Consider the following 26,847-nt stretch of genomic DNA (forward strand, 5'->3'; position numbering starts at 1 on the left):
TTTTTATGGTAAAAAGGAAAAAATGCTGCTCTATACTCGAGATTTTTTTTTTCTACATATAAAAGTGAAGATAGATTGACGGTAGCTGAAAATGTGTATCACTAGATTTTTTTGCCTGTTTGATTAACGCAAAATCTGGATGCTAATACAGTACATCATATAACCGTGTTTAGTCAATCTATTATCTACACTAATGTGATCAAAACTTAGGGACACAGAAACACTTAAAACTATAGTATATTCCTGTAACATACTCGACCTTAAAACCGTATTGCAGAACCACAAATGAATAAAACAACAGTAACTCACGAGAAAATATTACCATCCAAACTCAATTGACCAACAATCAACCAACCAGTGTATGGTGGAGTGAGCAACCTGTGTAAAATAATGCATAATGGTTACTGATAACATTCTTTCACAAATATTTTATACTAGCGGAGAATTATTTTCCTAAATCTTATGTAAAGTCTTATCAGGAGAATCTTATAAATGTTATATATATGGAAATGTGCATCAATTCCCCTCAGTGTGTTTGGTATTCTTTTTCCACTCTAACATGACCTAAAATTATTGTCTCCATCCTGAATTCCTATTACAGTAGTAACTATAAATTAACATTAGTATATGGCATTATTCATGCAATAACTGCAATACAAAGATTGCTGAGTGATACCAGTCTTTTGCTGCTACTGAGCTGCATGAAATAAACTGTAAGATGAAAGTCTAGACAAAGTAATGGCCAAAGAACTTGTGTCCAGCTTGCAAACCTCAATACTAATAGGCAATTATTTTTGTTTGTTCAAATCTGACAAAACGAACTTTCAGTTCACTTGATGGCCAAGTGTACTCACTGGAGGATCAGTCTAACTAACAACCAAGATTTACTCCTCCCCAACCACAACCTATTGTTCTAGTGGGAGTGTCCCAGGTCTGTCTAATGGAAACAAACCTACTATAACCATGTTTGAAGCCATGCTGTGTAGATCATGAAGGGCAATATATTCATGGGAATGTGCACTACTTACATGAAACACAAGCAGTAGTGGTGGAGGCTTTTGGAGTGAAGGGTGCAAAGGGCACATGCACCTGGCACCCTACTGACCTATCGTTGGAGTGGCAGTGTCTGAGAGTGCCCCAACTACCAAACCATTTTGTTCATTCTTGATAAATGCACCTTAATAATGGTGCACTTGGTTTGTTTTCACCTGTTAAAGATCCATAATCCCTTTCCAGCTGAAGTTGATAACCAAGCACATCCAGACTGCAGGGTATGCCCAACTAGTAACCATGGAGCTTCACTCTTACTTCATGATTACAGTTCACAGTTTCAGGCAACAATGACTCAGTATTGTAACAGAAGCATACTTCCATCACATGAGACGAAACCAGTTACAGTCATCTCCATCATTCCCTTACATCACTATACCTCCCTGCTATCCCTATGAGTGTGTGGAGAGTCCTGTCATCAAAGAGGGGTCTGAAATTGTCTCCACTAACTTTTTCAATCTGTTGATGTAGTCTTAATTTCAGTGTTGCAACCTCCAGATGATTTAATTCAGTTTACAATTTTTTTTTTTTTTTTAATGAGGTACAGATTTCACTGACTTCTTCACTAGAAAAAGGTTTCTCCCAAGATGAATAAAATGTGTTGGTACTGACTTAAACAAGTCACTGGATTGAAGAAGTTAACAGGTTCACCCCAAATGGTTCTGCTATTAGCTGAATAAACCTGTTGGGCAATGGCAAACATGATACTGTCTTGTAATAAAATGGTATCAAGAATAACACTGTCTAGTGGTAAAAAAAAAAATAAATTAAAAAAATGAAAAAAAAATGGTAGTAGCAGGGATAAAATTTTCTGGTCCATGACATCTTCTTAGGTTACTGCCACCTGGGAGAATGAACAACTAAAGTAAAACCACCACAGCAGAAGGATGAACAAGGATAAGCAAACTACAATAACACAGTAAAAAAGATTAAAACAATTTAACAAAATTTCTGTTGAAACTGAGTACTGGAGAAGATCTACTTTATTCCCAAATCACGTACATGATTCACATTAATTAACAATGATACAAATTCTGTAATTCCAACACACACTCAACAATGTACAATTAACAATCATCTTAACACATAATGGGAATGAAAACAAACAACAAAAATGTAACTCACTGGAATGGCCTAGTCTATCTTGCAGCACACTGCAGTGTAATCAACTTCAGACAAACTCATTTAAAGTTCTAACAAGCTTCTGTTAATGCACTGAGCTATGATAAAGAATAAGATGCTCACAAAAGTGAAACTGGTGAATCACAAGAATACTGCAACCCTGCCTGAGCTTTAATTCTTACTGCAGGAAATTTTCACAACTTTCAAATACAATAGTGTTCTTGATATTCCTTTCTGGTTATTGCTCATTCAGGGTTATATGTAATGTATTTTCTGCAATTTGTAACACTGGTTAATACAGATACTGTAGCAATGCAAAGCAGTACAAAAATAATCAAATACTCATATCAAAGTTACTACTTCTTTAAACATACAGACTTTCATAAAACGTTATTTATGCTGTAAAATACTAAACTGCTGGCTATTTACACTTGTGTCTGAATATGTTTTCTTCCAAGATATTTTTAAGTATGTCCTTGAGAGTAACAGTATCTCTACAACAATATTCTTTAAATATAAGGGTAAAATATTCTCTTAGTTTATAAGGCATCTACGGAATACCAACTCTCAATCATTCTTTTTTCTTAGAGCTTTATGCAAGGGGAAAAAAAAAAAATCACTTAATGTGCTGAATGAAGTGATGGGAAGGAGCATCAAGTAGCAACAGTTTAGAACCAGCCCAGCAAACCAGTGGCAAACCTGACTCCGCAGTACAACAGGGCCAATTGTCCAATGTACCCAAAGAAACCATTAGACCGCTTCTTGGGATCTGTGGATGGAGACAATTATTAATCCCTTCAAATGTTTTTTTTTGTTTTTTTGTTTTTTTTATCACATCAGTTCCTGTCAGTCACTCTTTAGGGGAGATTTCTTGTTGCGAGGAGGGTAATCAGGGCTAATTCAAATTACCAGCACTGTCCTCCAATTTTATTATTCTCTCCAAAGCCAAATAAAATAGTAGGATAAGACAATAACATAAGGAGTATATCATTAGACTGATGGGGTTTTGATATGTAGATGAGGCCTGCATAATACAAAGACTATAGGGTTAGCTGATTAACCCCTTGAGTTCAGTGGAGCTTCTTATTTTATTCATGATATCTCCAAAAGAGTCTAGAGTCTACTAAGCTCATATGGCAATACTGTACCTCACAAACATTATAAATACCACAAAACTGACACTCACTGCAGAAAAATTCAACAAAAGGCTGCCACATGAACATGATAATTACAAAAAATGGCTGGTTAAAACTTTTTTCCGGCATAGGAACCACAGTTTGTATTGTATCACACCATATCATTTATAAAGGCTCCAACATGCTTGCACGCATTGGCCTTGGTCACCTAATGGCGGCTCTCCACGCTGTTCAGTCTCTGGCAGCCTCGCTATTCAGTCCCTTATCCCTGAGGCCACACTCAATGACCTCATTGCAGGTCTTTTTTGGGGTACCTCTCACAACCATACCCCTGACATTTACACTCCTTACTCTGCACCCAAGTGTCATCCTCCATCTTCTCAACATGCAGAAACCATCTCAATCTACCCCTACCCATCACGACACCAAGTCATTCAAGTCCCATCCTTCCTTTCAGCAATCACAATCCTATCTATCTATCTATTGCCAAACGCCTTAATCCCGTATGGGGTGACCACAAACAAATCACCTCCACGTCACCCTGTCCCCTGCCATTTCACTGCCCAGCTCCCAGCTGACACCTGACTCTCTCATATACCTCTCCGCTCCATCCCTACATCTCATCTTTGGCCTCCACCTCACTCACATACACTCTCCTCATCAGTCTCTCACTCTCCATCCTCTCCACATGGCCAAACCATCCAAATGTGCTTCTCCTAATGGTTACCATCACATCCACATCCACACCACAATGCTCCTTCACATCCTCATTTGTCAGTCTGCCTCTCCATGTTGATGCCATATACTCCTCTCAAATAATCCATTTCTACTGCTCTCACTCTTGACTTCTGTCTCTCCAACATGGTCCAAGCTTCATTTCCATATGTTAGAGATGGAATCACAATACTGTCATGTAGTAACTTTTTCACTTCCATGCTCACTTCCCTGTTTCTTATCACTGCTTTCAAGGAACCAGCAACCTTTCTTCCTTGTTGTACCCTTTCAAGCACTTCAGCCTCCAAACTTCTATCCTTACTCATCACACTACCCAAGTACTTTAATGCACTCACATTTTCCATGAAAATGAAATCGCAAACCTTTTTTTAATAAATATCTGATACTGTACCCATCATATAACTATCATCGTCCTCGCCTCTTTTTTTCCCACCTATGGATAGGGTAAGGTAGCATTCAGAGAGCAAGGAAAGAAAGCACAACATAGAAGAACTATCAACAGCATACCTAGTGAAATGGGTCAGACACTCATTCACTCATCACTCAAGCATCCAGAATCTTGGCTCTACCTAAATACAGTACCAAATCTACCCACTCCTGACTACTCTTACATTCACACTTCACACTTTCCTTCCAGAGGAGGATAACTTTGCTAGACAGTGGACAAATTTATAATTAATTGTAACTGCTATCAGCCAGTTTTATCAGCACAGGGAAAGCCCTAGAAGGAATAATCTAAAAAGCTACCATCTGATTTATATTTTCGCAACCAATGAGGAACAACAACATTATGCAGGAAAACGTTACCCCAAGTGTACGTAACAAATTATTGAGTATTCATGATCAGTACTACTGCTATTCAAATATTTTTGCTATTACTACAAAACAGTCTATTTCATGAAATTCTCAATGTGCACTACAATCCTGTGCATGCTCACCTCCTGAGTAGTACCCAAAAGCATATGCCACACGGCCACAGCACCACACAGCACCACCTGCTGCACTCACCAAAGGGTTGTACAGACCTCCCAACAGCAACAGTACCAAGAACTGAGGATAGTTCTCCAACCTGATGGGGAAAAAAACAGGAACTGATAAAAGAAGAAATACTGCCCATAGCAATACAGCAATCCCTCAAAAAATATAGGTATGAACTGCAAAAAATTTTAGTTACATGAGATGCTAACTGTTGAATAATTATACATATATACCATATATATATATAGATAGATAGATAGATAGATATATACAGTATATATATGTACCGTATATACAGTTAAAAAAACATGTCCAACATATCCAGAAACTTCCAAATTAGAATGCTATGCAGAATAACATGGAAATCAAATGCTGTAATACTACATAATGCACCTCAGTTTACACGAGGCCATATACATGAGGAAGAGGAATGAGCCACGTGCTTAGTTAGTGGTGTGATTAATTTTTTATTTCCATTTTAGTATCCTGTATTGCTGCCACTATTACAGTGCCGTACCAAACTATTGTGATTATGTGTTCTGATGTACATATAGTACGGTATTTACAAAGGAAGAGAACAGGCATCAAACTGTGACAGGTTTCTGTTACTTAGAACAAATGTATCACCAATTATTGTTATTTATTAAAATTATGCTGGGTAGATAATGGTAATAATGACTGAAGCATCCCTGAAACACTTGAGAGTTGGCAAAGGGACACAAAAAAAGAAGCATCCCATAAAAAGAACTTACGTGTTTTGGTGGGCACGCTGGTAGCAGTTGAAATGGTCATTGGTCTTGTGGTACATAGTTGGATAAGGCACATTAAACTTCTTTCTGGCACCTCCAACCTGAAAGGCAGGCAAACACTCATGAACAGTAGTATTAACTTTATGATGAATGAACACTTTCTTCACTTTAAGTTTACTTGTGATTCATTATAATGATGCTTTGAGGTTGGATTTATTTTTAGCTCATCACTTTTACACGATAGGTGGTGGTGACCATCATCCACTCACTTGATGTAGTGCTGCTTACTTCTTCCTTCACCTTTATCATTCTTTTTCTGTGTCTGCCCTCTTCTCATCCTATTTCTTCCATCTTTCCTGTCATTTTTCTTCTCTTCTTTCCTTATTGGGTGGCTTTACATTGAGTAACAACCAAATGGTTTCCTGTAAGCCAGGAAACCATTTACAGTGCTGGGTGGCAACCATATAACCAACCCATACCTGATCCCTACGTGTCAACAAGTGGGTTGGAAGAGGGTTAGCGCCCCTCCCTGTAAAACCACTAACTCAAGGACAAACGGCCACCCCTTATGGAATTATGGCATCTAGCTACAGACAGACAGATAATCATAAACCAAGAGCATATCTCACTTAATGTGCAATAGTAGTTTAATGTATGAAGTCCTAGCATGAAACTTTCCTGCATATTTCTGTGGCTGCAAAAATACCTGAAGAAAGGGTATACACATACATATACAGAGTCTCCCAATTTCCCTACCTCCCACTGCTGTGAGATATAACAAAGCATTAAATACACTCCACAGGTATCATGCTTTGTTAAGAAGTACATCTCTCCACTGTGATGACATCTTTTATAATTTACTCTACCTATCTCCATAAGACTTCACCTTAGATTATCTGAGCTGAAGGAGTTAGCCTAAATATGGTTTTCATCAAGCCCTTCACTATGAGTGGGATGTCTTTAGCTGAAAAATATCATCTGGAAATGGTAGTAGTAGTAGTAGTAGTAGCTGCAACCCCAGACTCATTGGAACATGAACCCAGTGGACCGCAGGCTGAAGATGCCTTACTTCTGCACTCCACCATCTTCCTATCAGGGGACTGGATAAGGACAGAGGAAAGTTTGTACAACCCAATAGCTCCAACCACCAGTCATATCACTGTCACCATGTCAAGTGTCCCTCTCCAGTTCCAGTCTGGAGATGGCAAGAATAAAACACAAAAAGGCATCATCATAGTGAAGTGATTATGATGTAAAATAGACCCCATTAAAAATTGCCTTTATTTTTTCTGACATTAAGTCCAAAATAAAAATAATCCATCTATATCAGTTTCTTTCCCATTCATCAGGCTGAAATGCCAAATCCCCAAAATATAAAGTACTGTCCTTGCTAATTTATATGAAAAAAGTTGTGATATTTTGGAACACATGCAAGACTTATACTGAGACCTGGCTGTCACCAATGCCAGCATGCAACTCACCTTAATGCCCATCCACATCACCATGAAGATGGAGAATATTGCCACAAGCACCACATAGCCATACTGGTCAGGTATATCAACAGTTGCCATCTTGAAGGATGAAAGACTTTATTCTTCTCTGTAGGAATACAAGACAAATAAATTACATGTACTGAATGGTACAAACTTGGCATAACGCTAATACTGCTATACTTTCAAATGACACAGGGTTTGGTATCCCATGGCTGAAGTGAACAGCTACAGACAAAAATACTCTGAATATCTCCTAACTACAAACTGTAACAAAGTTCAGAAATCCTTGGGTTAGATAAGGTTTGGTTAGGTCAGGTTGTCACCAGGTCAGATCAGGTTAGGTTGTTGGGTTAGGTCAGATGTATATGACTTTTGCTGAAGAAGGTGTGTAACAAGACCCACTGCCTCCTTTTGTTGTATATGTACTCTGTATACGTTTACATCAATTAACATTTTCAATTCGCTCACCAAAAGTATGTGAGGAAAGAAATGAAATGAAAATGTTGCATGGCAGAAAAATTACCGTCAGCTTAACATTTACTTTATCATGTCAGACAATGAAACACTGCAAGGGAACAGACTACACTCACCTTCAAAGAATCATCAGTATTAGTTAACACCCGTACGGACTGAAATATTGCCAAGTCACAGTGAATAAGCATGTCCGTCACGGTAATATAGGTGGTCTCAAATCAAAATGATTTACAGAACTTTCAAATGAAACTTAAATATTATCAGAGCCTAACCGATTGAGGATAAAACCAATACCTGCAAGTTAACAACCTCCTGAACGTCAATAAAATTCCTCTTTCCTGTCCTTATCAAATTTTAGGTCCCCGTTTGTTATTAGATTGTTCGTCTACGGCTATTTTTAACGATTCCTTCACTTCCAATTAATAAATATAAGTGAAACAGCAGCTTAGAATTTAAGCAATTATAAAACGTAAGATAAATTTTCCATATAGTTCAATAACATGACAGCTGATGAAGTCACCCACATCCAAAAAACCGAACCGGGTGTGCCACCTGGGCGCGCCCCTTTTTCTGTCAAACATAACTCACACACCATTTTCATACTTCTGGAACGCTATATCGTCATTAAATCAAGTCATTGTTTGTTTTCTATGGGTGAGGGATGAATGAAGAACAAATACCTTTGAGCGAAGCGTTGAATGTGCGTTATCTCCTGCCTTCCCCAACTGACTGAACCTAGCTAGAGACTGCTTGGGAGCTGGAGAGCCTCTTGAAGCTTATCAGTGATCACATCTACGGTTACTGCTATTTTGCTGTAAAACATACATTAAAAGGATTTGTTAATGCATGCTTTACAAGACACTGTGCCTCGAAATGTGCTGAGGATAACACTTTAAAATGGCGGGTGTATGAAAGAATTATTAATAATAATCAACCTAATAACGTTGCTTCTAATATTCTTGAGATTTTGAAAGTTAAGATGACTAGGAGGATGTTACCAGACGAGGTTGAATAAGCTCTATTACAACAAAATGTGATCAGGTAATTAATTCATGTAGGGTGCACCACATTCGTGTTGAAAACTTGCAAAATCATTATGAGTTACTTAGTTGATAACACTCTACCACATCGATTTTTCCATATCGCTTGGTGTAATGATGACTTTGCATTCCGACAGAACAGCAGATCATTAACTTCATTTTTGGGGGGAGAGGGAGGAGGCTGACTTGTTAGTGGAGCGACACGTGCATCACAATTATATAACGAGTTGTATAACCTATACTCGTTTTGCTCTAATTTAACCTAAAACTCCCCCTCCCCATCTTCAGTGTTGAGTTTTAACAGAATAACAGCAGATGAAGTTAATCATGAGGAAATGCTATGGCAAGAATGCTGAAGTATGGGTATTGTCTAATTGTTTTGCCGCGAAGCTACATGAAATGAGATGCAAAACGAAAATCTGGGCCGAGTTAAGGTGAAATGAGTATATTTGGTGTCCTTGTAATTTTATCGCGTTTCCCGATAAATATCTACGAGTCAGCATTTCACCCAGTTATCTGGTACAAGGTCTTCTTTTACGATTTCATTGAAGTTATTTCCTTACCTATCTCACAACTACATTACCTCGTCTTATGACCTTGATCTTGTTCCAGAGAATATTGGATTTCGTCATGGGCTGCCACATAACCGTTCCACAAAAATTGCTTATTATTTTTAAAGACCAATGTTAGACTTTATGGAAATGTTGAGGGTCATCCAATAGCTCAAAGGTCAAGGTCACAGGGTCCCCGCGAGCACAGTATACAGACTACACTGCGCCCGCGAGCTCCAGGAAAGTGTGGAGGAGGATTTGCGTCTTCATCCGGTTAACAGGGGCACTGTAGTAGGTTCCACATCACTCCGTTATTTGGTTAGGCTATATGATTACCACCCATATGTGTAGGCCTACTGTATCTGTGTAAATGGTTTCATGGGTTACAGGAAACCATTACAGTAGACGACGTTGAGAGTAGTCAAGCCACTTGAAACGGAAATGAGTTATAAAAAGTGATCGGAAGGCTGGGAGAAATAGGAAGAAATAAAAACACTAAAAAAGAATGATGAAGTCAAAGGAAGAAGTAGGCAGGAGAGGAGTATATACATCAGATGAATGAATGGTAGTCGCCACAACCTACCACCTCATGCTAGGGTAAAAGAAGCGTAATCATATCAAGAGGGTGACGTTCATTGCAGTATCGCCTTTACTGCCATTATTAAAAAAGAATGAAAATTTGTGGGCAAATCCTTACTTTATGACAATCATTTAGCCTGCATCCTTCGCCAGGCCATTGTACTGTCAGCAACGACACAAAAAAGTCATATATTTTCTCTGCTCACACTTCATTAAATTTGAGGCTCTTGTTTACCCCATAGTCTTAGTCTAGTCTTCCAGTAAGACAACAACAACCTCACACATACACAAAGCAATAGTCAGTTAATATTAACCAGTATATTATACCAATAACTGCCGAGCGGCCATAGAGCGCGAGTGTGTGCCGACGCGGCCTCCCTCAGCCGTCACCGCAGTCACCGAAAACGCCGCAGCCCTCGCCTATACAAATAGCAACATGGTCCAGACTGATGCCCATGATAGTCTCCCGTCCTCGGAGAATGACGGGGAGGGGCAAGAAGTAGCAGTACCTCGGGCACGAAACATGAACGTGGAAGGCGGAGCCGTGGCTACGGAGCGAGCGGAACCGTGTGACACAAGTGACACGGGTCCTATGCCAACGCACAGAGGAGGACGGCGATATGCCAGCACCTGAACGTGGCATGGACTTTGGTGTCCCGGAGGAACGACGTGATGCCAGAGTGAAGCTGAATCTTCCCCCGGACTGAGCTCTTGCTCTCAGAAAAAGCAAGTGGGCCATTTCAGTGGCAAAAGTTTCCTGATTTTGAGGTACTCTTCGAAGAAGGTAAGACACATCCATACGTGACTGTGAATGGTGGCCCTGCAGTAGATTGCCTGATCAGTGATGGATTTCAGGGCGTTGTCTTGGAAGCTGTGATCAACCGCCCCCATTCCAGGATTATCATTCATGGTGTTTCAGTATTGGGGCGTGATGGACTTTGAGATACCTGCAATGTCCTGTGGATGAAGAGAAGAATGGTTGGACATCATCCCAGGCCGCAGCTTATTGCTCTGTTAGAGGCAGAGATTCCCGAGAAAGTAATCATCAAGGCACTGGGGTACAAGAGAGTTGCACGTCGTGTTTCGGAGCCTGACCCCTGCTACCGCTGCAGCAGGTGAGGGCACCTGGCATGGAAGTGTAGTGCAGGATACAGGTGCCACTTCTGTGCTGGAAAGCATTTGCCTGGAAAAAATCAGGAGAGGCGAACACTTCAAACCCAGGTGCTGCAACTGTGGAGGGGAACACAGTGCCCATGCCCATTTTGCCATAACCTGGCCAAGATTTTTGTCCTTGTGCAGCCTGTTTGATGTCGCTCAGTGATAGAATGAGCTTTCCTAAACACTTCCTTCGTGTCAATCGTTTCTTACAACAAAGCGTAGGAGATGGAGGGGTGGCAGTTTTTGGCCAAGTTATGCGCTTGCCTTTAGCAGAGACGACCGTAATCTCGTTACTCTTATCATATTACAGTGCAGCAAAGACGAGATACAGTATTGAAAGTGAGACAAGTGCAAAAGTAGGCAAATGAAAATAAACCATGTAAATAATAATAATAATAAAAAAAAAAGATCAGCATCCAAGAACGAGCAATCCGTCACAACAACCAGCAGCATCAGTTGCCATGACAACCTCACAGCTGTTCCAACAGGTGGGTGTTAGACGAGTTGAGGTGGAAGTTTTCGCTGATGAAGCGATTCCAAACATTAACCATGTCGTTCAGAAGACTGACTACACTGCCTTTAGATGAAGAACTAAAGGAAAAAATATCAAGAACGTCACTGAAAACAGTAAAGGTAAGTCGTATGTCGGAGGCATATATTAAATGCAACTTTGTGCAGTAACTCGGCCATGAAACTGGTCATCACCTCTGATCAAATTTTCATGTATTTATTTTTATTTTCCGGGATTATTTTCAGTGGGACTATAAGCTAGTAGAGAATAGTGATGTGGCAAATTTCCATCCTTTGTTGCCCTAGATGGAGGGCAAGGCTTTAAGTTAACCTGATGAAATTTAGAGCTAAAACTAATACAACTACTACCGCATCACTACTACTACATCTACCACAGTATCAGTTCTGGTGTTACTACTACTACCACCACCACTACTGCATCCCTCCTTATAAAGTATGACATTATCTGTTACACTGATAGAGCACTGAGTAAATACAAGGCAAATACTATGACTTGGTAAAGTAATATAACAGTACAGAATCAATTTGCAGGCAACATTTTTATACCCCAGGATGTTGTGTCTCTGTCGCCTCTGGAAGTGATGAACCTCCTGCGGCTGAGTGCCGACCAGTGCAAGGCCTTCATGGATCAGGCGTTTAGCTTCTGTCTCCCACATTACACTACTGTGAGTAATTTTACCACTCATGCCTTAGCTATGTTTTGTACACTGCTTCCACTGTAGCATCAGATTTTTGGTTAGGATATTGATATAAACCATTTCTCTGCTCAGTCTGTCACAGAGGAGAGTTGTTGCTTTCAGTCAGAGAAACTGTTAGGGAGACATTCTGTTTTGGTATTCGGTTCGTCTGTGGTGTGCTGTTATGTTCCTTTGTATTCACTTGGTTGTATATTGTATTTCAATTGGCCATTGTTTTACAACTGGGAGGCATTACTGCAAACGCACTCATAAAAATGCTTTAGAGAGTCAAGCAGTTTATAACTTTAGCTCAGGGGGGGTACTTGGAGCATTTGAGAAGCCCAGGCTAGGTGCCGGAATAAGATGTGGAGATTCAGGATTGAAATGTCTTCAAGGGTAAAAGGCAGTGCAGTATTGAATGTATGTGGCTGCATTCATGATTCTCATTTTTTTTCCCCCGACAGGCATACGAGCTGAATGAGGTTGAGGAGCGCAACAAGATTTCTCTGGGGAACAGTGAATTAAACACACTGCTGAGAGGAGGCCTGTATGCTGGTGCTATCACAGAGTTTGTTGGTAGGCTAACAAGTTGCTGTAGCTACAGATTTGTAACAGTTACACAAGTGTATGGTTGGTATAGCATTGATAATATTCTCACAGATCTTTCTTAAACAGTCATTCATGTATTAACCCCTTCCATGTGTTAATGACTTTTCTGTATATTATTCTGTTTGCCACTTGATAATGTTCTATGTGGAAAGATCTGGAGAGGCAGGATTAAAATGAAATCCAGCTTTGTATAATGAAGGATTTCCCTCTGAAGTGAAATTGTCTAGCATGATCCATAGTGAAACACATAAGCCATCAGCTGCCACCTACCATCACAATCAAAAGTTTGCTGATGCTTCCCTGTCAGTTGTGGCTATGTAAGGTGTCATCATTATCACCATAGGAGTAGATATCCGTATGAGGTACACAAAAGAAGGGTATAAGGAAGGATACTTATCGACACTCATGGAGGGATGAGAAATGCTCATAAATACTGTATAGTGGTGGCAGGAGATTTTTGGTGAGCTTTTGTTTTTGATTGTTGTGATAAATTCAGTTCACTTGCTGTGTGAGGACCTTAAAAAACTTGCCAACAGGTCCTGCAGGAGTCGGCAAAACCCAGTGGTGTCTGTATATTGCCGTCATGGCGGTTGTGAACAGAGCCACCACTGAGGGCTCCACCTCAGCCATCTACATTGACACAGAAGCAGCTTTTAAACCAGAACGGTAGGCATGGAGCAGACAGCACTTATCATTATACTTTTCTAACTAACAGTTTTCATCTCCCACTCTTGACAGTAGATTGACAGTAGAGTTTAATGCTAGTCATGAAGGAGTGCAGTGGAAAGGATGTAGAGCAGTAGCAGTGGCATTTTCTGAGCTACCGGTATACGAAATAATCTGGAAAAGAGTGAAAAACTGGGCCAGGTTAAAGTGAAAGAACTGCATTCATGAGTGTGTGCTAAAGTATTACAACTTTTCCATACTGTAAACTGGGGGAAATGGCATATCGGCTTTATAAGTACCATCGCAATGGATCTTTTAATAAGTTCAGTAGTTGTACTGTAATAGCAATTAAGACCATAAAAAGAGTGGTAACGAGGACTTAATGCACTTCGCTAATCAGTTATTTTTTAGTACCTGTATGTCTTAACCCACTGAGTATACTGAATAACCCTTTTTTTTTTTTTTTTTTTTTTTCTTGCTACCACCAGATGATTTTATATTTTTTGGTGAAGGGTATAGAAATATTGTCCATCATCCTGTTCATTATTTATTTATTTATATATTTTTTACCAACGATATTGTCAGCTTGTGATTTAGCCAAAATTCCAGGGGCATGACTGGTATATGAAAGACTGTGTAGCTTATTTCATTGGGTATGTTGTTCATAGTTTTTCCACTCTTATACTTTCTCTTTCCTATTTCCTTATTGCCCTAGCTGTAGGTGGGAAAAAGGGCCATGATGATGATGATGATGATGATGATGATGATGATGATGATAATGTAATTTTGCTATCCTAAAAAAACATGAAAGTTGACATGGTATTTTAGAAACCAAATTAGTGTTAATTATTGATATGATATGTTTATGAATGGTTTTCAGAATTGTGGAAATAATGAGGAGTAAATACCCACATCTAAGTAACGACATAGCGCAGTACATCTCCAGGATATATGTCTACCAGCCAGACTCAGTCAACTCCTTATCAGAACTGTAAGTCATGACCAGATCTGACATTAGTGCTAAAGGCTTTTCTGTTACAATGTATTAGTGATTAAGGAAGTTATTGCTAGCGTCAGTCTGGTCAGAGGACACACTGACTCCTACACTCATGTTGAGGGATCCACTCAGTATATCCTTACCTTTGTTTTCACATTTTACACCTGTGTTGCTGATTCAAGCCCTTAACTATGATGATATATTAGTGTAGTACTGTATATTCTTCTATCTGTTGCCAGATGCCTTAATTCTGTAAGGGGTGGCCACAAGCAAATCACCTCCTTGTTGCCCTGTCCCCCACCATTTTGCTGCCCTCCTCCCAGTTCACACCTTCCTCTCCCAGATACCTTTCCAATACATCCTTCCATCTCATCCTTGGCCTCCCCCTCCCTCTTCCCCCCCTCCACTCATTCACATACTCTCTCCTCATTACAGTAATTACAGAACAAGCATGCTTCACTTAATGATGAACCTGTTAATATTTCATAAGTGCCTCTTGGTTTGACATTTTTTAAGTTAAAAAAAAAAGGGGGGAGGAGGAGCAAGATACTGTATAGGATAATTAATCTTTCTGGAGCTGTAGGGTGAAAATAAGTGAGTGATATGTGCATAAATTAACTTCTCCCCTTATTCATTCCAGCCTGGACTCAATACAGGTGGTAGCAGTGGAGCGAGACACCAGTGTGCTTATTGTGGACTCCATAGCATCTCTGGCACGGAAAGAGATTACCGCTGGCTCTGCGGGGTCTAACATGGCAAGAACCTACCAGTTAGCTTCTTGGGCTGCAAAGCTGAAATCTGTTGCTGAGCAGTTAAATATATGTGTAAGTTTTATTTATTAATTTATTTTTCTTACTTACCAATCTTCCTCAGGTGGAAATGTTGCAGGAAGCCCTTGTTTTTGAGCAGCTCACAGGTTACTTAGAGCATTTTTTTTTTTTTTTTTTTTTACACACTTGGCACACCCAACAACCATTTTTACCTTCCCAGCTCAAGCTTTCTCATCCATAATCAGTCCCATCCAGTCCATGTCTCGTCACACTTTCTGAATGCTCATTCCATCCCATCAAATTTTCTAAATATCCCACTAAATCTGGCCAGAATTTACCAGTGTTTGAATAAACATTTTTACCCTAACCACTTCATGTCTTTCAAGTTCTTTTTCAGGTTCTGGAAAGTAATATTAAAATAATAAATTATTGTCAGTGTAACTGGAATTTATAACCTGTCTGTATTCTAACTGAGCCTAAGTTCCATCTCTCCATTTCAAATGTTAAGTTGTAACAAAAGATTAAGACTAAAATGTGATACTTGTTCAGAGGTGCTATAGAAAGGATGTAGAACCTTTCCACTGTATATTTCTGCCATCCCATACATGAAGTTGAACTGCTACAGGACAAAAGTCTAGGCCGAGTTAAGATAAATGAACTATAGTTCACTTGTTATCAGTTGTACTTTTCTCTCTTACTAGGTGGTTGTCACAAATCAGGTGACCACCAGATTTACTCAAGAGCTTTCCATCACAGAGGAGACCACAGAGAGTTGTGATGACCAGGAGGAAAGAACAGGTACAGAAAAGTTACTCATTCCTGTAAAGAGATTCATTGCTGCAGTATTCTTATTCATTTGATTTGAAACAGTAAGCTACCATTCAGGAAACATTTTTCATATAATGAGCTGTAATATGAAAATCTGGACTGTACTGTGTGAATGTTATAAAAGTACAACAAAAGAAAACCACAGGGAATTAACCAGTAAACAAGCATATATCAGTAGGATTTTTTTTTTTTTTTTTTTTTAAGTACAGGCCCGCTGCAGTCTTGTTTAGTAAATATGAAGGGTGTGGTGTGAAAGTATTGTACCTGCAAATGCATTTTACAAGAAATCCATAAATTTTCCTCCTTTACCTCTGACCAGGGACAAGAGATAAAGGTTTCTCTCAGTGTGTGACTCCAGCTTTGGGAAACACCTGGACCCACTGTGTCAACACTCGTTTCATACTGCAGTACACAGACTCATCAGCAAGACAGGTAAAATTCTATAGGGAAGAATTAGCCATATCAGTATTTCAAAATGGTAATTGGGAAGATACGCCAGTTCCATCTTGTTTTGGAACCGGAGGAGAATCTGGGACTTCTTGGAACAGTCATACTGTATCATCCGGATAATTGTTCATCATCATAATCATCATCGCCCAGACCTCTCCCACCCCAGCGTGGGGTGAGGTAGGGTTGAGAGAGCCAGAGAAAATTTGATAAAATGAGATACTAACCAAAATTTTCCCAGCTGAATAAACCAAACCCCCATTCCCTCATCATTCATATCCCTGGAATCTAGGTTTCACTTGAAGAGTAAAAACACATTCCCCAGGTTGCTTCTCACTCACTTGTCAGACAGACTTAGGTTGTCAAGTGTCAAGTTTTAAATGGATGCCAAATACTGGTCATAAGGCAATACTATCTGTTTAAAATCCATCCATCTGCATAAATTATGGTACTAATACCAAGACACACAAAATACTCATCCTTTGAAGCTGACTAAAGAGGTATGAACTTATTCCATTCACCCATCATTCAGTACATTGACCCTTCAGAAGCATGGACACCCAGAGCTATTCAAGCTAGACACATACAGTATTTATTCAGCATATTGCAAAATAACTATGCTGTGCCATATATCTCCTTAAACAAGTTTCACCGGGTGCAGTGTTGATAGTTATCCTACTTTTGTACTTCTTTGTTTCTGTCTCATTGAATCCTTAGGTGGGGAGATCCATGATGGCGATTATGATTTAATATGCCCAATTTCTTCCACAAACTTGCCAAGAGGTGTGGGGAAGTGTCAGCCTTACTGCTTGGCATTTTTGGTATTGAGTCTTGCATAACTTATAGCACATAGGAGGGGATTATGTACAGTCATGGACAAAAGTCGGCCTTAGATTTTACCTCTTCAGCTTCTCATTTTCCAGTGCTGAAAAAAAGTTTGGTATGTTTTTCTGCCCATAGATGATTCTCTTTGACATGATGCATCAAAGAGGGAAATGTCAGATGCGTAACTGTGTCAGACGCCATGTATCCCACACGGGGTGGCCAAGGGCTTAGAGTTAATTGTTTTACAGAGAGGGGCACTAATTCTCCACCAACCCCACTTGACACGTAGGGATGCCAACAGCATCTGGTGTTCCCAGGCAGTCACCCATCCAAGTATTAACCAGACCCAACGAAGTAAACACAGTGAAATATTAGGTGGACGTTTGTCACTGGCTGTTCCCGTGACTTCCTGTGCTTTGCTTCACATCATCAAAGATATTATAGAGCCATCTTCTAGCACTCCCTACCTCATACAAAAATATCTTTACACATTTACTGACCAGTATATATTTATCTAGACAGCACCATTAAAAACCAGCTTTCAGATTATTCCTTTCCAAACTGTGATATTTAATTAACAGTCAACCTTCTGAGTTCAAACTGCAAATAGTGCATTCTTCTTTCATTTCACCCCCAAATGCAGTCAGTCTTTGCATTCATATTGGTAGTTGGTCTCCTTGTCAGTCAAGCCTCCTGTTACACATTTTCCTGAATATGGATAATCAAATTAATGTTGCTGAAAAATACTCAGAAACCTAGTCCAGACAACAAGGCATTACTTTCCTTACAGTACCTAAAATTAGGAGACATATACAGTTGACTTGGCCTCATGCAGTGACCTTTGTTAATTAGTTTCCTTACTTGATTCACCTTAAAGAGTTTCTCATGATTTTGTCATAAACTGTTATATTTCCAACATTGTTGACTTCTTGGGATCAGGTAGCAAAACCTTGTCTAACTACAGTGCAGTCCCCTAAATCGCAGTCTTATGAGATTGGGCACAGGTCACAATTTGAGAATTTCGTGAGTTAGAAATAACTAATGGTAAAATTACTTGTGAGTCTGTCATCTTGGAAAAGTTGCCCCCCTTACCTCCAAACGTACATCAAACTGATCACCAGTAAAACTAACAACATGGAAAAGAATTTAGTAAAGCATATTTAATGGAAGTGAACAATATTGTAAGATTCTTACCTAACTGACTGACGACATTACTTGAATGGATGGGGAAGAGGGGAGGAATTCAGGACTATCCATAAGTACTTATTTTTGGCCGTGATATGGTGTATGAGAGAGGGGGATGTGAGCTGGGAGCAAGGCAATGAAATGGTGGGGGACAGGGCGATATGGAGGACATTTGTTTGTGGCCACCCCTTATGGGATTAAGGCGTCTGGAAATAGATAGATAGATACTGTTATATCCAAGACATTGAGGCTGTGCTGTACCTAACCTAACCTAACCTATATTTTGGCCACAAGGCAATTTGGCCGTTTGTCACTGTAGACTGCTACGGCCGAACTTGTTTACGGCTGAAATGACCGGGATGTGGGGGGAGGGGTTCCGAGGTTTGAGGCAAACTACAGCCTCTCAGCATGAAGCTAGTGTGCTGCTTTCACATGTTGCCACTTCTGTGCCACTTCCTCCTCATCAACCTCCCTCAGGAACCCCTCAAAGTTCAATGTGGAGGCAACGGAAGCAGTGTCATTGCTGCCCTCAGTCGCCTCCGTGTCATCATAAAAGTTGTTAATTCGTTGAGCTTACCAAACAGTCGTGGCCTTTCCATATTTTCTTTTGAAAATGAGACTTTCACAGGTTACTTACTATTCCTGGATTACTGCAGCTACTGGGCATTTTTATAAATTTACCTCTGAAAGCTATATATGAGGATTTAGAATGCATGCCACACTGATGCATCCAGGTGGAGCGGTGGTTGATAAACAACGTGGCCAGTTGGAGAGATTGTTTGTAACCACTGCTGCTGGCAACCTGGCAGCTTCCTTGAATACCCCAATTTCTTTGTTTTCCACTCACTTCTTGCAGTCACAATTCAACAGTTAATTATCTGTATGACATATGTACCAAAATTACTTAACTTGAGATCATGAGTTTGTTATTATAGGTGAAACTGATTCCATATTTTCTATTGAAATGAGTCTTTCACAGGTTACTTTTTATTATTCCTGGATTACCACAGCTACTGGGCATTTTTATAAACATTCCTCTGAAAGCTGAAAATGAGGATTTAGGATGTTAAACACTAATGCATCCAGTCAGCGAGGTGGTTGGTAAACAACTGATACGCAAACTGTTGCCGTGCATTATGAATTCGCTGTTTAGAAATGCGTGATTAGGAGATTCCATTGTACTGCAATGCTTTACTGTCTTTCTACTTTTTGCACAATGGTAAGTTTTTCATATTTATTTTTTGGAGCACTGCATTCATTATCAATTGCTCACCATTTGGTGGCCATTGTGAGATTAAAATTTTAAATTAGTTAAAATCTGAAAGGAGAAACACAGGTTGGAACTAACCCAAAGACCCACATGTTTGTGCATGTGGGTTGTTATATGTTGCTTGGGCATCCAGTAAACAAATGGGAAAATACAGAAACTGCCAGGTTCAGACAGCTAACATAAACATATTTGAACATTAGATGCATTCCAAGTTCAGAAATCTGAACTTGAGAAGGCTTGCCTTAAGAAATATTACTGCCAGAGAAGAATTCACTGCTGCTTTGTGCAAATATGACTAGCCTATTTTAATATGTTTTACTGAACACTTTCATATTACACTGATGGATTTTTTAAAGTGCCTTAAGGTATCAGACCATATTAAAGTCATCAGTACCTTTTACAGCTTGTGATTGCAAAATCCCCTGTTGCACCATATGCCATCTTCAACTACACCATATATGAATGTGGGATACATATTGAAGGTAATGTCATTAATCCTAGTAGTATTTATATTTTTTGCTTTAGTGCAGTCTGTATGGCACATAAGAAGGCCTTTTCCATACAAATGCAGACACTGCATTAGTATGAGGGCTGGCACTTTGATGACAGGGAAGCATGTAATGTACTGCTGCTTCCTTTTTTTCTTTTGTACATATTATTCTAATGACAATAGCCAATAGTTTTGTACTTTGCAAAAATACAAATTTGGTTGTTATACTGGTATGAAATTTAAAGTATTGGGGGGAGGCGAGTGGACAGTATTTACAAGCAGATAAAGAATTGTAGAACCAGTCAGATTTGAAAGTGAAGGAAAATTACACAATTCTCTTTTCAAACTCTCCTACTGGAAGATTCAGCTCTTGTGTATACTGTCAGTAAAGGTACTGTACATGAAACTAGGCATTAACAGTAATTCTGATGGATGTTTGGTCATGTGGAGTGAATGAATGACAATAGACTGGAGAAAAAGGCATATCTGAGCAAAGTTGCAGGAGGGAGAAGGAGAGAGAGGCCAAGAAGTAGTTTATGTCAGAATACCTTTAACAGAAATGTCTGAAACATGGACGTTCTGAATTTCTTAATAACTGTACCAATGTGGCTCTGCCATCACAAGATTACTTTACCCCATTTATTATTATTATTATTTATTTTTTATTTTTTCATTTATCTTGTATTCCCAATGAACCATCATATATTTAAACTGGTAACTTTCCCACCAGACCAACACAGCTTCTACACCTACTCCAGCACAGACCCCGGCCTACACAAGATCAAAGTCCAGAAAGGTATCACTCTATAAATTATATATCAAGCTACAAAGTTGCTTCACCTTTATTATAATTTTTGAAATACAAATTGTATTTTTGTACCTAAATAATAAAACTGTACTAGCATTTTGCATTTTACTACTGTACCATATTAAGAAAATATTCATGCTCTAGCTTTGGCATCAGTATAATGGTGTATTCAGCATCTGCTGAAATCTACCAACATACTACATATAAATAACAACTTGATATTACTTAGGACGGCAAACTTGACTGAATGCCAGATAATGTGCTTGGATTCACCAAGTACCAGCACTAAAAAGACTAATAATAATGACAATGTGTAATTATTAGATGAACTGACAATACCATACGTGAAAACATATTCATGCAATTGACGGACGTGCTAAATAAGAATTATTTGCTGCATCAACTGTTTAGGTACTTAAGAGCACTGCTACAGTAATTCGCTGTGTTGTAACTGACAGAACACAAGCACAATAAAAATAATACACTAAAACAAACTCACCTTGAAGTGAAATATATCTACTTTAAAAACCTTCAAAGCATAATATGCTTGGACTGGAGTAAAATTTCCACTATTATAGTAATTAAAACATAAAACCAATATTTATCACTTGCAATTATACAAAATCTTTCTATAAACTAACCGAGTTCCTCATCTAAAATAAAATACCAGTTTACTTAATAATTTCAAGAAACTGTCTTCATGGGTAATTAAAATATAGAACTAGTTTAAGAGAATTCAGCATTCAACAAACTGCTGTAAAATATCCTTGCTTAAAAGGCATTTAGCAAACTGCTAATGATAACATGATCAGTTAAAATAATAGTTCACTTGTTTTTACACAACTTCGCCAGGCTTTCTTTGTCCTCAAGAATGCTGGCTAAAAGGATGCGGTCACCCAGGGTCTGTTCTGCTTCCTCAGCATTCAAGCGTAGCAGCACCTGCAAGTGTTATATACATCAAGGAGTAAGTCGGTCACACTATGATGAAATGTATCAGATGACAGGCATCTCCAGATACCATACCACTTTAAGAAAGGATCATAAGCTTGGGAGCCCAATACAGTATAAGGTCCAATAGTCTGAAATTCCACCTGATGGCACTACAAGCAGCACACTCATAGAAAGTTAGCACTACTTTTTACCACCTGAAATCAACAAGTGAAGACTTTCTCATGCAGGTTATTGTACCTGTATTATATGGGAAGGCAGCTTATATCTCGCAAATGAAATAATTAATGTGCCTTGCCACTAGTGCTACAATTACAAATAGCTGCAATACACTTGGACCACCAGTCAGATTCCCTACCACTGCTCTCATTGTATAGTATATAACAGCTACTTGTACATAAAATATGTAATTTTGTGCAGTACAATGCCACAGTGAAGCTTGGACCCTGTTAGTAAGACATAAGAATGAGAGCTAAAGAAATGAGTTTGATAAGAAAAGTCATAGAGAAACTGATGGACAAACTAGGAAGAAAAGAAGCCTTGCAGTATTATTGTGGACATGACGCAGTATAAAAAGGATATACTCTGAGATGGTTTTGCTGTGTGGAGAGGATGGAGAATTAGAGACTGACTACAGAAAGCATGTGAGGTAGAGATCAGGGATGAGATGGAGAGCTGGAGTGAAAGGGGTGAATGTGAGCTGGAGGATGGCAGCCACATGGCAGAAGAGAAGGCGACATGGAAGCGATTTGTTTGTGGTCACCCCTTACGGGATTAAGGCATCTGACAATAGAATGACACTCCCAAAGACCATGTACAGTACCTTAGAGCTCCTCACTTCCTTGGACCGCTTGACCTGCATCATGCCCCTAGATTCCAGCAGAGTGCACACAGATAGGAACTCGCTTTGATCCATCCCTGGTACCTGACGCTTTCTGCACACTCTCAGATACACTTCATGAAACTGAAATTGAATAATTCATAAGAAAAAAAACATGGTTTGTATTATGGTGTATATAACAGACAAACCTGTATATTATCAGCTTTCACGCACAATTCAGCAAATAATTTTGCTGTCTTTAAATAATGCAACATAACTAGCCTATCTAAGCCTCATTCAGTCCTACAATGCAAACAATATTCTAATGAACAATATATAGAGCAATACCGGTACCAAAATTTGCAAACGTTTGATACTACTGCATATATAAACTTTAATCCAGAGGTTCTTACAGCATCTCTGATCTAACAGATCTAACATTCAATCTAAAAAATAATAAATATACACATATTAAGGCTGACCTTGCCAAGAGTTATGTCCTTGGAGCGTGCATGCTTAAGTATGAGGAGATAACAGCAGATTAAGACCTTCTGCTGGAGAGGGAAGCTATCTGGGGCTTCAGTGACAGCAGAGATGACACGAGAGCCGTACACCTCATTGAAGATAGACATCACCTGAGGGATGTCCACCATCTTCACAGCCTTAGTTGGACTGCCTGCAAGACGGGGAAAATCAGCAATTAGTAAAGCAATGCTTAGAAAATACCAGTGCCATACCATATACAGTACAGTATAGCCATTTTCATGTTATTAGGCCTACTGTATGTGAATAATACACCTCTTACAACATGTTTTGTAATACTACATCCATTAATTTAATATAAACATATGCTAGCTTCACAAAAACAAATACGGTATATACATAATACAGAGGACCACTTATGTGTTACAATTAAGGCATTTATTTATTTAACGGTGTGAGATGGTGTCCTTCATGCAAAGATCATGAAATGAGTACAGTAGTAAAAAATGCATATGTGAACCAGTTTGAGGGTTGGAGAAGGCAATGAGGAACCTGAGAAGACTGTTTAATATGTTTAGTAACTGTAGCAGAAAGTGACATATGGACAATAAAAAAACATTCAGGTAGCCAACTCAGAGACAGAGGGGAGGCAGGGGACGGGGGTAACAAACATCCGATGATTTTCTGATTTCTGCTGTAACAGGATCATCATCATCATCTTAGCCATTAATCCCAAATAGAGATACGGTGAGGCAGGCTCCAGGAACAGGGAATAGTATTAAAGCAAAGATTCCAAGGGCTTAAATAGTGTGTGAATGGCAGCAGTGGTGATATAGCCTGCATGCCTTACTTCATGCTTTGTACATAACCCTTTCAACTTGCAAATGCCAGTTTTATTTAATTATTTCCACATACCGGATGATTTTATCAGAACATTCTCAGTCTGCATGAGTCAGAGTCTATCTCCATAACACTTTCAGCTCAGGCACATATATGTTTTTATTTATTCCAGCTAATGCCATACAATTCCATCCCATTTGTCCCACAACTGTGGGAGTAAATATTTTCAGGGGTGTGAATAAACCATGACTGCGGATAAGAGACCAAAATAACCTCCATACAGCCAACTAAAAACTACGAGTGCATGTACCATTAGCTTGTACAAGAACTGCCTGCTTGCGTGCCTGGCCTTCACACAGCTCAACAGCTCTCCTGCACACATCTAAGGCCTTCCTGGCATCCCCAGTAACAGATGCCACCTTGCCTGCCAGCAGATGAATGGCAGCTGGACGAATCACTTGCATGTCCCCAAGTCCTGCCTGTGGATTGTGATGAAGTAAAGTCATATGCAGAAAAAATGCACCACACTCAGCTACCCTGAAAGCATAGCTTCAGAAACTTGAATTTCAGCTTGACTGCCTTCTTTTTTTTAGCAAAGTTCGATGATCTCAACAGCAACACCGTCTGTACCAAAGTCTGATTACTATGCACTGAACATTCTGCTTGGGATTTATCAGACAAATCAATCAATTCACAAATTTAAGTTGAGCAAATGCATTCAGTGTCATGTTCATAGCTCATCAGATGAAATAAAGATCAATTCATACCTCACTTATTCTCTGGTTGATAATGCTAACAATTTCCGCCTTGGTGTAAGGAGGGTAGTGAAGAAGTCTAGGCCGAAAGTTTGGTCGAGCTTGAAGCCTAGGTAGGATGCGGTCAGTGAGGTCGAGGGAATTGGCAATACCCACCAGAACCAGCTTTGACTTGGCAAGGGCAGGCCATTCAAAGACTGTGTAAAGCACTTCCTGATTCTTACTATCCAGTTGGTCTACTTCATCCAGCATCAGTAGTCTGAAACAGAATGTTTTTTATTAGGACTCATTAATTCACGAAATCTGCAGTGCTGTAACGACAATCATATGGGTCAAACTAATATGGATTCTTGCTTAGGCCAGAGCTGGAAAATGTATTTATGATTCCACTGAATATCATTCTCCTGAAATAAAGTAAAAAATAAAAATTTTCCAGTTGCATCTTCCTTGAGTATTTTTTTTACTTGGAAAGAATAATTATCTGTCTTTCAATTTCTGGATCCTGCTCATCCCATTTAATACTGTACGGGGTTACAGTGTTTAGAGGGTGTTCAGATGAACTTTCACTGTAAGTTTTACTACTGTCCATCACTCTCATCTTAAAAAGTCAGGACCAACTTGCCTAGCCCCAGGTTCCTAAGCTCCTTATGGGGCGACGTAAGATTGGACGATGGATGGATGGACTACTGTCCATTTTGGGTGGCAATGGCCCTTTGGGTTGTTGTTCCTGTTATCCCAGTCTGTCTGATAGTAGCATCAGTGGCAGGCATGCAAATACCCCTGCAGGGCCATCCTGTGCGATGAACTGATGTTCCCGTGCGGCTAACAGCGCATTGCCACAATAAGGTGGAAGGATTAGAGTGGAGGTTTGGTTCCTGGTTGGATGATGCATTTGCATCACTTCACCCAGTTAACAGGAGCATCATAACAGGCTCCATGTCACTGTTATGTTGCTACATGGTTACCACCAAGTGATGTCAATGGTTTCCGAGTTATAAGAAACCAATCAGTTTGTCACCCAATCACTCAAAGTGGAAAGACTAATAAACAGTGACAGGAAGGATGGGAAAAACAGGAAGAGAGGACAGAAGACACAGAAAAAGATTGACAGACATGAAGGATGAAAAAAGGCAGCACTATATAAAGTGAGTGGATGATCGATGTCCCCACCACACCACCTTGGAGCTCTGGGTATAGCAGAAAAACTCAGTCCAATCTGGCAATTATGAATAAAAAAAATTTAAATCTGCTGTTATCACAACATACAGTAATGTACTTACATGGTGTGTTTTGATGAGGTGACAATCTTTTCAATGGCTATTCTGTTCTCCTTCTCTGTGCCATCAGCTCTGTGGCCTAATTCTGCGAGGATGGCTTTATATATAGCAGCTGATGTCTTCAAGGCCATGCAGTTAAGAAAGACACGCTTTAGTCCCCGAACCTGCAATTTGTCAAGCATTAGAGAAAATGAGGTTGTACTGAGATAAAATCATGTGAAAATTCACTGATGCATCTCATAGAAAGGGATAAGCAAGATCTTGGGACACTAAAATGCAACAAAAATAGTTCATTCATTCATTCATCATCTAATCCTTTGTTGTCCCATGAGGAGCGTAGGTCAAAAAGTTACTTTAACTCTTCTACTAATATGTATTATTAATCCTTTCACTTACAGTGGTATTTCCTATGTTAAATAAAACTGCTTGGTGGTAGCATAAGCTATGGTACTGTGTTAATCAATGTAGATAGTTTAGTCACTTCAGTCTGTGAGAACCATCACATGTTGAATAAAACTGTCTGGAACAGCCACAATAAAGCATGAATGGTGTCAAT

The 26,847-nt window shown here is 39.4% G+C and overlaps 3 protein-coding genes across 5 annotated transcripts in view; 1 reads left to right on the top strand and 2 right to left on the bottom strand.

The window, feature by feature from the left end:
* Positions 1-2,028: 2,028 nt before the first annotated feature.
* LOC145392538 (glutathione S-transferase 3, mitochondrial-like) lies at positions 2,029-8,505 on the bottom strand. Of its 3 annotated transcripts, none has more exons than XM_080266949.1 (5): positions 8,418-8,505; positions 7,252-7,369; positions 5,774-5,871; positions 4,982-5,112; positions 2,029-2,941 (listed from the first exon to the last, which is right to left on the bottom strand). In XM_080266949.1, the coding sequence occupies exons 2-5, from the start codon at positions 7,339-7,341 to the stop codon at positions 2,841-2,843; spliced, it is 420 nt and encodes a 139-aa protein (XP_080123075.1). In that variant the 5' UTR covers positions 7,342-7,369; positions 8,418-8,505; the 3' UTR covers positions 2,029-2,840. The 3 variants fall into 3 exon arrangements, with proteins under 3 accessions (XP_080123075.1, XP_080123074.1, XP_080123076.1); XM_080266948.1 differs by lacking the exon at positions 8,418-8,505 and adding an exon at positions 8,032-8,113; XM_080266950.1 differs by lacking the exon at positions 8,418-8,505 and adding an exon at positions 7,854-7,876.
* A 3,109-nt stretch (positions 8,506-11,614) lies between these two features.
* On the top strand, positions 11,615-21,170 carry LOC145392414 (DNA repair protein RAD51 homolog 2-like). Its single transcript, XM_080266823.1, has 10 exons — positions 11,615-11,698; positions 12,148-12,261; positions 12,738-12,849; positions 13,419-13,548; positions 14,429-14,539; positions 15,186-15,369; positions 16,017-16,113; positions 16,463-16,575; positions 20,274-20,352; positions 21,091-21,170. Exons 1-10 carry the CDS (start codon positions 11,615-11,617, stop codon positions 21,168-21,170), a joined length of 1,104 nt encoding a protein of 367 aa, XP_080122949.1.
* An 805-nt stretch (positions 21,171-21,975) lies between these two features.
* Cdc6 (Cell division cycle 6) overlaps positions 21,976-26,847 on the bottom strand; it is a 59,376-nt gene continuing 54,504 nt past the window's right edge. The window contains exons 5-10 of the mRNA XM_080266897.1: positions 26,295-26,455; positions 25,027-25,273; positions 24,570-24,738; positions 23,419-23,612; positions 22,940-23,080; positions 21,976-22,107 (exon numbers count right to left, since the gene is read on the bottom strand). Of these exons, the coding sequence (XP_080123023.1) occupies positions 21,994-22,107; positions 22,940-23,080; positions 23,419-23,612; positions 24,570-24,738; positions 25,027-25,273; positions 26,295-26,455 (1,026 nt within the window). The 3' untranslated portion in view covers positions 21,976-21,993. The remainder of the gene's footprint in view (positions 22,108-22,939; positions 23,081-23,418; positions 23,613-24,569; positions 24,739-25,026; positions 25,274-26,294; positions 26,456-26,847) is intronic.

The sequence above is a fragment of the Coenobita brevimanus genome, chromosome 22 (assembly GCF_032717465.1).
Source record: "Coenobita brevimanus isolate Jiangsu-jjx chromosome 22, ASM3271746v2, whole genome shotgun sequence".
Taxonomy (NCBI): domain Eukaryota; kingdom Metazoa; phylum Arthropoda; class Malacostraca; order Decapoda; family Coenobitidae; genus Coenobita; species Coenobita brevimanus.